Below are 13,283 nucleotides of genomic sequence, written 5' to 3' on the forward strand. Positions count from 1 at the left end.
CTAGTGAAATAATATATCACACTAATGACGACGAACGAAAACATATTTCCTCATTGTATAGCACGATACAGTACATTCTGCGGGGATAATGTTTGTAGAGGCCGTGGTCGCACGTGCATGCTGCAGATTTGTGCAGTCGCTAAAATTCACTTTATACGTAGCGCGTGCGTGTCGCATCACTGAATTTCCTTTTCAACTTATTGGGACACTCTTTTGTTGGTTTGAGTATTCCGTTTGAGTATACTTTGCGCAGTCATACATTTAAGTGTGTCATCGGCGAAGTTGTGAACAGAGGAGAATAAACTTAGGCTAAACTGTTATTACTGCATAAAGTAGTGTTCCTATACCTGAGAAAAGCTGCATTTCATTAGTTTAAACTTTGTGTAATGTTTATTTCTGCAGGTTTAATTAAACCTACAGGAATAAACATTTCACAAAATTCAATTGACAATGGTTGCATGCTTTCCAACAAATTGCGGTTCTTGTTTTTCCTTTATTTATTTGTCGGGCCAACCGCTTTTCTGTTTGACGACCGACTACGACGAACGCTTTTACAATCCTGACAAACATGAAATAATGTAATATATAGATTTTCAGAGTTCAGATTCCTAGACGATAGTGAATTCGTTGCGCGAAATTAAGTCATGTTCTTCAGGCGGCATGCCTACCCATAAATGATGAACGCGCAGCTTATATGAGTTGGTATTATTATTTTTGCTCTGTTTTACTCTATATCTTCACATGGTTCTTATCCTGATCAGTACAATTGCCGTACATATTTCAACGTACGATACGCCGCTGATCGTCAGTTCGTATCGTAACGGAACCATTCTTTACTTGTTCCTGCATGCTCTGCGAATGTGTCGATGTAACTCGCTGAATTGACTTGGTTTTGCTGTAAACATTGTTGCGCATTAGTGAATTTAATTATAGCTCAACATAATACTTATTCATTTTGATTTATTTTCAGACGTTAAAGGCCTTTCTTTTTTTTTCCCTCAGTATCGTGCGCGTTCAGGTTCAAGTTAAGACCTATCGAAGGTTGACCACGAAATATCTTCCGCAAGTGTCGAGTTAAGACATTTTCAATGAAAAGACGGAATATCTAGAGGTGAAACATATTTCACAGTGATCTGTCTGATCCGGTAAAATATTGGCACCGGTCCCCAAACTACAGACTAAAGTAACTGGACAGTTTGTGTCATTCGTATAGAAACGGAATGTCCTCAGACTGCTCAATGGACCTAGTACCGTAGGAACGTTGAGGTTAGCCCTAGCGTTTCAAAGAAGGAATTTCTGTCCGCGGGGGGAACGCGAAAGGCGACGCATCTTCGGAGAGGCAATACCCGGTCATGCATATTAGTGTTGTCCCTTCCTCGAACCCCACATACAAACCAGAGAAGGAGGTGCTTTCGCTGGTCACGAACATAGTGGCACAATCGCGCCTGTCGGGATCGTGCGCGCTCCGTAGTCACTCGGTTTGCGAGACGGCCGGCGCCAAGAAACAACGTGTCGGTCTTGTCAGGGTGGAGGCATCGTGGTTAACGTCAACGTTTGCTTGAGCAAGCTTACGAACGAAGACGCTGTTCAACGTAAGTATTTTTTCGCACTCTGTCACTCAACCTAGAAAGTGCTAGATTATTGAGGTGTTAATTACCACTTTCAAACTATAACCTAACGCATTCCGCATCGCAAAAAAAAAGCAATCCTGCAACCACTGATGATTTCAGTTTAGTCCAGAGAGAGCTGTAACATCCACTAGAATTTTGTCGGGAGAGAACAGTGATATTGCCTGAGAATATCGAATCACGGCACAAGGCCGCGGACAGCGCTGCACGGCCGCGGTCTGTGGCGCAGCTTGTGGTCGTACCCATTCGAGATGAGGGCGCCTAAAAACTGATCGGTCTCGGGAAGCGCCTCGTATCTTCGTATTGCGCTTTCTTTCAACTTAGAACAGCACTGGCATAAAATTGCTCGATACTTCACAATTTAAACAAAGCACGTACATTTAAGGCCGCACCACGCTGAAGGCAAGCCTGTCGTAGCGGCAAGCCTGCGTTCGGTGCTGTAGAACGTTGGCTGCGCGAAAGGTGTCCAAAATTCACGGCAATTAAGCTTCGCCGGGGCGGCAGTTACATAAAACGCTGCAGCCTGGAACGCACACTCGCCATCATAACTTCCATGCTCGTCATGCGTGATCGCCACAACGTGAACGCCACGCGACACCACAAACGTGGGCTGGAAAAAAAAAAAACAGAGCGAAGGGAAAACTGCGAGAAGCAGACGACGCGGAGCCGGAGGGGACGGCTAATGCAGCCATGACAACCGCCACTCCTTCGTCGCTCTGCGCGTTTGCCGAATAACGTCGCGAGTTGTACGTGCATGAACAACACCGCCGGTGCACGGCAGCCTGAGAACGAAGAGACCTTGGTGTAGGAAAAATTATTTTTCTGACACCATAAACGAAACGTAGACGATTCGCAACGTGTTGCTCGAACACAAAGAAAAACGCTCCGAAAGAACATAAATGTATGCACAAGACGAGTACTCGTCCTGTGTAAACACGCTTGTTCTTCTGTGTGCCTTTGTGTTTGATCAGCGCGTTGAAAGTGTCGACTATATGCACAACTAACGAGCCCCTAATGCAGCCCTTCTATAGCTGTCAATGTCGAACGGCGCGCAAGGACAACCGCCGTGTCGATAGCGTGGCTCAGTATACGTGAAATTTTTTGGCGAAGTTTTACTGCAGCGCAACAAATCATAATGAAGTGTTTGGTTGCGCTTTTCATATTAAGAAACAAATTTATTTTTGTGGTATGGTGCAGTCAGGACGCGGTCAAATGCTAGAAAAAAGAATATTGACGCCTGTGATTAGCCAGAGAAATATTCAAATAAAGTAGTTGCACTCTTGCATGATATTTAACATAGGCAACCATGAGCATGTAAAATTTACTAATTTTTTCTGTAATGTCACTGAGTAGTTATGAATTTAAGCGGTCAAAAGTGTACGTAAGGCATGCATTTATACCGGGAATATTACATTACTGTCATGGAAACAAATGCATTAAAAGAGTGCCAGATGTCACATTCCCTGCCTGAGCCAGGACACGAACTGCATTTTGTTTGTAGACATTACAGCAACAGGCAATATGCAATCCAATGCTGTCATTGTAGTTCCTGAATCCTAGAAATATTCAATATCTCTTCCATAAGAAAGTGTGAAAACTGATGCACCTGATGTTTCACTTTTAGTGAACAAGCAAACACACCCTGTCATCGCTCGACAGAAAGATGAATTCAAGCCGGAGACGAGGCCCATACAAGCAGTACCTTTCAGATGGATCAAAGTTGGTAAGTAGACCTGAAAAGCAAGCTTGCGTATTTATGTTAATGTGCTTCTTTAGAAGAAAGACCAGTATGTAAAAAAAAATGATGCCTTAACCACAAGTTACTTCCACAAAAACACCAGATACGAAATAGTAGTGTGTCAAAGGGTATTTACAAAGAAACTCCACACATGATTCAAACCCGTGCACAGAGTGCCTCACAGAATTCATTAGGTATGTAGCACTGTGGTTGCTTCTTGGAGGCAATAGCTCCCTCTCCACACTTTGTGCTCATTTCCACTGGCCTGGCCAAAATATGGCAAAATCAAAACAATCTGCTTTTAAGTACAACATGATAAAACAAGCATTTTTCCTCTTTCTGTCTTCGTCTTTCATTAGCGGTGAGTATGTCCAGCTGTGACTAGGGAAGTTCTTCTGTAATGTTCCATCATTGCACACATAATCCTGCACTATTAAATATTTTGTCCTCGCCTCTATTTCCCGTATAGGAGTACCGTTGCCGTGGTTAGAACCAGTATGCAGGTTACAAACGCCACAGTAACGGTTAAGCCGGGGCTGCTTGTAGTTACAGTCTCCTGCTATTAAAACTAAACATTATACTATCGATTGATATGTGGGGTTTAACGTCCCAAAACCACCATATGATTATGAGAGATGCCGTGGTGGAGGGCTCCAAAAATTTAGACCCCTTGGAGCTCTTCAACGGGCGCCCAAAGCTGGGGCCTACAGCATTTTCGCCTCTATCGAAAATGCAGCTGCCGCAGCCAGGATTCGATCCCACGAACTGCGGGTTATAAGCAAGAGTACCTTAGCCAGTGGACCACCGTGGCGGGGCAAAATTATACTACCACCAAAGCAGAATTATATTAAAAATGTTTTTCAAGATTATTTGTTGGCAATAGCTAATAAAATTTTTTTGTATGAAAGTAAAACCAAGGCATAAAATTTGTAATGTTTTTGAGCAGTACAAGTAAGACAGCTTTGCACTTTCTGCTTCAATGACATAAAAAAGAGGTGGATTGGGTATAGTAAATGACAGTGTTTTTGCAGTTAAGATATGGCATTTCAGTTTGTGTCGGTATGGAAACAGTAGCTAAATTTTTGGGGAAAGAAAGCTTTTAATGAGTACTTTGAGCAAGCGGTAGCCACAATAGAAGCAATGGAGGGTGTTGCAGCATACATCTTTGATAAATTAGGAAGTAAAAGAACATGGCACTTTGTGTCAAAATACCTACGATAACTGGAACGGAGGAAACCCTTTTGAAAAGATCTCTTGTATTTACATAAAGTGCATTGGAAGGAAAACAAATGTGACATAGCACTGCCTTCTGCCTGCCATCACATATGCTTGAAAGGAGTGAACCTTTTCAAAGAATACGTCTTGCACTCACATAAAGTTAGCACAGGGACACAGAATCGACACAACACAGGTCTGTTTGTGTGTATCCTATCTGTGTCCTTGTGTGCCTGCGGAAATATTTCAAGATGAATGTGTTCCAACTAGGCCGAATCGGAGTTTTGCACAGAAAGTTTGCAGCGAGAAAAATCAACATGACATAGCACTGCTTTCAGCCTTCCGTCATCTAAGCTTGAAGCGGGTAAAAGAAAAAATCTGGCCAAGCTTGAGACTTATTACTAGAAAAACAAATGAAACCTTCAGTACCCTGTAGTTTTTATTGCTGATTACTGACTAAACCAACATTTAAAAAATATTTGAGACCAGTTTTTTTAAAGTAATTATAAAAGGTTATAACCATGCACAAAAATGAAGTGGCAGCAATTATCAATGATTAATCCTCATGAATAAAAATGGGAGTGAAATATAGTCAACCGATTCTCATTTAAAATGCACACTGAAAACATGCATGCAAACTGTAACATGCTTGTATGCAGCAGCACTTTTAAGACAGTGAAAGATTATTCAAAAAGATGTTATTTTAAATGAAAGAGATAAGCTCATAAACAAGTATGCCCAGAAATAGAATTGACCCACACTGCTTAGTCGTCTTCTCCCTGAAGTGATGTGTTCTGTCAATTTGATTGATTGATATGTGGGGTTTAACGTCCCAAAACCACCATATTACGAGAGACGCCGTAGTGGAGGGCTCCGGAAATTTCGACCACCTGGGGTTCTTCAGCCTGCACCCAAATCCGAGCACACGGGCCTACAACATTTCCGCCTCCGTCGGAAATGCAGCAGCCGAGTACCTTAGCCACTAGACCACCGCGGCGGGCCGGTGTTCTGTCATTTTCAAAAATGGTGAATTACAATTGAGCGAACTGAAAGTAATCGATATTAGCTGGTAAAACACCTCTGTCTCCTGCTATGTAGATAATACAGGATTTTAGTTCAGTGTACGCCCACAACGTGCTGTGCCCAGCATGCACGAAGTGTGAGACTGCCTTCTATAGCATTACTGGGCACAACATGCGAAACATGTGCTTCACCCTGGGTCACCAGGCTTTCCGAGATGATAGATGCTATCACCATACCCTTTATAACAGGGTGACGAGAAGTGTACCACCATGTTTGATAAATAAATTAAAAAAAAAGATTTTTTCCTCTTTTGTTTGTGAAGGTGGCCTAATGTTTAATTGTCTATTCCAGTTAAACCTATCATAGTGTAGAGAAAAAAATGCAAATCCATCGACCAATTCTCTGCCATTTACGACAGAATGTCCTTAGTTTCTTTACTACTTATTTTTGTCTTTTGTTTCCAGTTTTCTGCCACCAATACTCTAACCGCCCCTTACTTCTATTGCGGGTATGTTCAGCTTTCCATTGCCATTCCTAAAACCCAAGACTTCATGTAGGCTATAGCCCAAGCATACACCTGGGTGTATATCTCCACATTCAACCAGAACATGCTGCATCATTTCCTTATCTTGCCCATAGCATATACATTGTTGTTCTTTACTAAATCTCACTTTCTAAGGCAGCTCAGTCTCAATTGAAACAGTAAGTGCTTTCCCTTTAATTATTTGAAAATTTCTCTCTCCTTATTTTGATTTTGCACTTTAAGTATAGAGCTTTTTTTCTCCATTGCTGTCATCCAGTAAATCTTCTCAGTCTCTCCGACTTTTCATTTATAGCTATTTGTTGTCGTACCACTTACACTGCTAGCGGTATATTTACTGTTGAGCCTTCTAGTTTATTTTCTCCGCTGTGTGTCAGTGTTCTTTCTATACAAATAACGGAACACCTTCACTGCCCATCTACTCTTTTTCATATTCTTTGGCCTCTCTTCAAACCTTATTTTTCTCTCACCTCAAAACATTCAGCCTTCGAGTGTTGCTTTGCGCCATCTAATAGAGAAGCTACAAGAATTAATATTGGATGACACAACACATAAGTCAAGGCATGAAACAAGCCTATCTTTTCCAACGAGGTGTAGTAGCTTGGCGTGTTGGAGCTAGGTGTATCAGCACGAGATCACAGAGACGACGAAGAACAGCCCTTACTGCAAATCTAAAATTTATTGTTTTGCTACGGACATTTTGTAAGACAAAGAGAACCAAAGGGGATTGCTAAGTGCTAACTACAGAAATGCCCTTTTTGGCGCTGGCGTGCTTACGTGCCATGAAAGCTGCTTTTATAATGATGAAGAGGCCGATAGGGCATAGGCGTGCGCAGGGCTCTCCTTCAGGTGGGCGAAGGCTTGTAGCAGCGCCCCTCTACCCGTTATGTAAAGGTATAGAGCTGACTTTGAACCCCCCTCCCATTCGAGTCGCAGCAGCCCCCTGGCATTATGTCAATGTGTGGGGCTGGCTTTACGCCCCCCCCCATTAAATGACTAAAGAGTGGAACTGCCTCGCTGCCCCCCCCTCGTGCAAATGCCTATGCGAGAAAAATCGAGAAAAATCACCTGAGCGTGCGAGAAAAATCACCTGAGCTTGGTAGAACATGGACACGCATCCACATGCGCTACAAATGCATGGCTAAAACTATACTTTCACTTCTTAATACATGTCATGCTTTTGCAGGCGATGATCGATGTATACTGCGCGGTAGAAAAGACGGACGGGAAAAAGACAACAAGCGCAGTCCTTGCCTTCCCCCCGTCTGTGTTTTCTACCGCGCAGTAAACATCGATCATGAATCACCAACTGGCCCAATCGTCCACGTTGATTTGTAGGCGATCATTCTGACATCTGCAGGTTATACACACGTAAAAGCCATCACGGTTCAAAAGGATCACACACACGACGCCCCGTACACAATCCACAAATCCGCCGTGGTGCTTCGCGTCAACACTGGGTTCCTGCTTCGAAACTCACGTTGTCCGATTATCCTACGCTGTGCTCTGACTTAGAACCAGTCACAATCCACTGCACGTGTTCACTAATTTGCTTCAGGTTACCTAGGCTCCCAATCAAGGGCAATGCCGAAATTCACACGGGCTTCGTTCGCTGCCTGAACCACCGTACAGCGATGTTGCGGCCATCTTGTCTGTTTTGGTCTCGTCGAGATCTCGCGAAAAATCGAGAGCCGAAAAGCGCGCAATTTAAGCGCCGAGATCACGCATCCCTTGCGTGCAAACGCACGCGTCTCTCTCACGTTCAGCACACGCGCAGTCTTCTGCCCTCTTGCCTGTTGCATGCGCATGGCCGTTGCGTGCGCTAAGCTAAAAAGTTCTCTAATGAAACGTGTGCGGCAATACAAAATTGCAATGCGACCGTCTTTCCTTTTAAATTTTGCAAATATTCAGCGCTATATTTGCATTTTCATTCTCACTGTATTTTCACACCGGTATCAGCGGCTGATTAAATCATCCTTCCTCAATTGACCTTGGTATCTGAACTGTGCCATTTACTGACTTATTTTCTTTCTTAGCTACATTAGGCCACTTCACATGCTATGCTTTTTTAGTTTTCATGAATCCATGCATGCAAAGTTAAAAACAAACTCACTGCTGAAATTCGAAACGGATATGCATATTCCATACTGAATGCTTTTTTTTTCTTTCTTACATCCAAGGTTCCACGAGAGACCCTTCGTCGCTGGGCTATTTCAACATCTGACGCAGCCTCCACTGGAACAGCTGATGGAGCTCCCAGTGCCACATCCCCAAACCATGCCTCTGCCTCAGGGTTGGAAGAATTCTCATCTTCGAGCACAACATCAGATGTTGACCCAACAAATGAGGTAGAAATGCCGATGTTCTCAGACTCTGACAGCAACAGTGAACCGGCTAGCTGCTCAACTTTCTCAAAAGAATGGCATCCTAATGAGAAAGAACTTTATGAAGGCAGCAATTTCAGTAATGTTGAGGCTTGCCTTGTTCTTCTGATGCTTTTCTTCAAGTTTCGCCTTACAAGAGAGTGCTTAGGGCAAATGTTGTCAGCCGTCTCATCATTCTTGCCATCATCAAACACACTCCCGGACACGACATACAAATTTTTCAAGCTTCTGTCAAATTTCCATAGGGGCACTGGTGTACACAGTCATTTTTTTTTGTTTTAATTGTCATCAATACTTAGAAGAAGTGGTAACTACGTGTCCGAACTGTGACCAGGCCTGCCAGAAAAAGGGTAGTTTTTTGCAGATGAGGCTCACAGATACATTGCGGTCATTTCTAGAAGACGATCAGATTTACAAGCTTTTTTCCAAAGCACCTAACGATCAAGGAGAGCGGCCGTTGAAGGATATATCAGACGGTGCGAAATACCTGGAACATCCCGGTCGTTGTAGATACGATTTTTCCCTTTTTTGGAATACTGACGGTGTCCAGGTATTCAAGAGTGCAGCGAAATCTCTCTGGCCACTTCACTGCATCATACCAGAGCTGCCACCCCTCATGCGCAAGAAATTCCAGATTTTGACTCTCTTGTGGTTTGGAACAAAACCCACGATTAATACTTTTTTAAAGCCTTTCTGTGCAGAAGTAAGGGAACTCGCAACAGAGGGACTGACCTGGCGGCATCCGGAGACAGGAAAGAGCGTAATTTCATATGTCACTGCTCCGTTATCATCTGTAGATGCCGTTGCAAGAGCAATGCTTCAAGGCGTTAAGCAATTCAATGGACTTTATGGCTGCTCTTTTTGTGAGCACCCAGGTGTGCTTCATTCGCTGGGGAAACAAGGACGTGTGCGGGTCTATCCACCAGGGAAAAGATATTTCTCTAGGAATAGTCGGCGAATGAGACAACACGCTGCACTCGCGGTTCAAACAGGACACCCTGTAAAAGGCGTGAAAGGGCCGACAATTTTGCATCTTTTGCCTCATTTCGATTGTGGAGCTGGATTTGTGGTAGACTACATGCATTGTGTGCTTCTTGGGGTGGTGCGAATGTTGATTTCCTTGTGGTTTGAGACAAAATATCACAAGAGTCCATGGTACCTAGGTGGAAAAATTAAGTTGATTGATAGCCAGCTTCTTTCTATTAGACCTCCAGATTATGTCACCAGAACACCACGGTCAATTAAGCACTGCCGTTATTGGAAAGCAAGCGAGTTGCGTGCATGGCTTTTATTTTATTCATTTCCAATTTTACGAAATGTTCTCCCCGATGTATACCTTCACCACTTGAGCCTCCTTATTAGTGCTATCTACATACTGCTCTCTGAATCAATTACTCAGGAGCAGGTGGATGTTGCTGAGCAGCTTTTGGTGAAGTTTGTGGATGAGCAAAAGGTATTGTATGGGGAGAGATTTTGTTCCTTTAACGTGCACCAGTTGACACACATAGCAGATTCTGTGAGAAACTGGGGTCCCCTCTGGGCCGCTTCGGCATTTATGTTTGAAGATAGAAATGGCCAGCTACTTCGCCTCATAAAGGGTACACAAGCAATTGAAAAGCAGCTTGCGACATTGGTTGGAGTTAGCACTGCTGTGAGTGTACTTCACAAACGAGTCAGACCTCTCTCTCCTGCTGAGTTTGTATTGAGCAAGCTGGACAGTGTTCATTTTAGCAAAGTTTCAGTACCCAATGGCACTGTGTTTCATGGACTACCTTGCCAAACAAATGTAGCAGTGAAAGCAGTCCTTACACGGTTTTTTCAAACTGCTAACAACGTAACTGCCTACAAAAAAGTCACCGTGAACTCTGAAACTTTCTCTTCTGCTTTATGCACCAACCAGCTCCGAAGGAACAACTTTACAATAATGTGGATTGTTGGAGAACAACAAATGTTTGCTTCAGTTCATTGCTTCGTCAAATGGGAAGGTCAGTTGTTTCTTGTGGTCAAGAGGCTTTATGAGCATGGTGATGAGCAGGCAGCAATCGCACCACGGCACATTATACAAGTTCGTACGAGTGAGCACCTAGATGTAGTCCCGGCTCCATCTAAAATGACCAAGTGCGTAAGAGTTTTGGACTTTGTGATAATTTCTCCAAACTTTTTTGAGTTGAACTTGTAGAAGCTTGAGTCTAAGTCTGCTATCCTTTTCACCCTATTATATGTCCAATGCATGAAAAGAGGCTCCCAATGCTTTTTGATCTATGCTATTTTGTGGGCACTGGTTGTATGTTACGCCTGTGACTTCCTGATTTAGTGACGTTATTCAGGCCTCTGCCATTCTCAGTTTTGGATCTCATGGTATTCGTTCCATCACTAACTGAACTTCACTTATCTGTCCTTTGTGCTATGTGACTTGCGCAAGTGCATTTTTTCTTTTTACTGGCAGGTCAAGTGCAGGCACCCCTGTTCACTCCCCAATAAACTCGGTCTTTCTTTTCATATATCTTAACGTTATGCCTATAAGTTTTCATTCCATTGAATGACATGTGATTGCTAGCTTAGGATTACTTATGAAGCATCGCACGACGACAGGCACAAAAGGAATGATAGGGACACTGCTGCACTCTCAACTAATTTATTTCCTGGAAGGACATGGTTATTATACAACAAGATGGTGTACCACGTGTTACAATGATATTCATGCTACAGCATATTTTCTAAAAAGCACACTTCGCAATCGCTTAAAGTAATCGATGCTTGGCTAATGTAGTAATCATTTCTTTTTACGATGTGGAAGGCCTCGATAATTCCCTGGTCACCTGATCTCTGTGACTCGAAAATATTTCAGTCACGAAGAACACCGGAGAGCAGCCACACTCTAAGCCATACCGCCTACTGTGTTGTCGTGCGCTGCTTCATAAGTAATCATGAACTATCACCAACTCGCCCAACTTTCCACATTACTGATTGTTAGCTTGTTAAGTGTTTTTTTTGTATGGCCTAATATGCCACCACTGGCAGTACACAATCAATGGGCACTTTATTGTCACTTTAGGGACAGAGATAAACTGTCTGTCACAAATAGGGTAACGTCTTCCATAAGGCCACCAACCCATCATTCTCTGGTGAGCTTTTTCACATGAGGGGGCCCTTGTCAGTAATTTAGCTAAGTATTCATACTCTTTTAGAGGCATCTGAGGTTGACAGCCAGTCACAAAATCTTTCACTCCAGTGTTCCACATTAACTTTGTGTTCTGCACATTCATATTTATTTATACCTTAATACTTTCACTGTTTGGGTCTTTGATCAGTTGTTCAAATTCATCACCATAACTGCTAAGGCCATTCATAATCCTTGTGCCTGGGAGAGTAGAGAGAGAGTGATGCCACTTGCAATGCAGCCACATGCTACACCTTTTTTTTCTTTGTATTACATTAATTCATACTGGTGCCTTCACCTGTCTTCCAGCTCGTGTAAGGTTGGGACCAATCTGTTGAACTCATGCTGGTTTTCCCAATGTTTGTCCCACTGGCTGTGGGAGAGTCTGTTTCCCTCTTGGCAACAAGGTGTGGTTGATTGACCGGGGCAATTAAGTGCAGTCCCTTGCCTTCCAAATAAGCTTTGGTAGTTCTGGCGACATGTCTCCTCTGACATTTGCCTGGCTGTCTTCCCAATGAGAGACCTTGGGCCTCTTATTGGGGCGTACTGAGTCTGTTGATCCATTTTCATTGTCGAGCAGTCAGACAATGAATCCTTCTTTGAATTCAGGAGCTGGTGCTGCACGAATGTCTGCATATGCCTTTTGCTTCCGGCCTGCACAGTGCTTTGAGCTTTCACCTCATATTGTTGATGATTACAGTTTTAGGAGTTCGCTGCATTGCCTTGTAGCATTGTCTTGGTTCACCAACTTAAAAAGCCTTTATGCTAGTACCTGGGCTGCTCGTTTCTTGGCACCATGTGCATGTTTTATAATGGCTTATTTATGCCTGCTCTGTCACTCGATTGTCTTTGCAATGTTTTGAGACGCTTTAACTGTTCTTTGAGCTAGTCCATTCAATTATGTGCACATGGAATTAAATGTTCGGTGTTAAATCCCTATTCTTTTTTGAGCTGTTTGAATTTATTTGCTGAAAAGAAAGGGCCATTGTTGGACTTGAGCAGCCTCATGCACCATGTTTTGCAAATGAGTGTTTCAGTGTGTTTGTGCCATGTGCTGAAGTTCCACTTATTAGTGACGTGTTCTGAACTAAAGCAAAGCTTCTCTCGGAGTGATTACATGTTTTTTTATTGTACCTGATGTACCACTGGCTTTGTGATTGCTGAAGGATACATTTTATATGTCGCATTTATCTGAAACTTCTTTTGAAGGAATAATATATAGGTTTTTTTTTTCATTTTAGCTGATGAAACATTACGGTTGTGTTTGAGGTTTATACTAGGTATGGTGTGATGAACAAATTTAGCGCCATCTTGGAGTGACCGCATGAATGTTTTGTCATTATACTTGGTGTACCACTAGCTTTGTAATTACCAAAGTGTGTGTCTGTGCCACATATTTCATTTTCAAACTGTGACATTTTATTTTATAAGCAGCTTTCTCTCATGCTATGATTACTGTGTTTGGAAGCACTGCATGCAGTAAATGTTCTGCATAACATTTTTTTTTGAAGTGAGTTACGAGTGCACTAGGCTAATCATAAATAATAGTGCATATCACAAGATTGAAATTTTAGCTGCAAAATAGGTGCTTTTG

General features: G+C 42.8%; 1 protein-coding gene across 1 annotated transcript; it reads left to right on the plus strand.

Annotated features, from left to right (window-relative positions):
- Positions 1 to 8,842: 8,842 nt before the first annotated feature.
- On the plus strand, positions 8,843 to 10,708 carry LOC142766540 (uncharacterized). Its single transcript, XM_075868002.1, has one exon. It carries the CDS (start codon positions 8,894 to 8,896, stop codon positions 10,706 to 10,708), a length of 1,815 nt encoding a protein of 604 aa, XP_075724117.1. The 5' UTR covers positions 8,843 to 8,893.
- Positions 10,709 to 13,283: the final 2,575 nt, after the last annotated feature.

This window comes from Rhipicephalus microplus, chromosome 1, assembly GCF_043290135.1.
Source record: "Rhipicephalus microplus isolate Deutch F79 chromosome 1, USDA_Rmic, whole genome shotgun sequence".
NCBI lineage: Eukaryota > Metazoa > Arthropoda > Arachnida > Ixodida > Ixodidae > Rhipicephalus > Rhipicephalus microplus.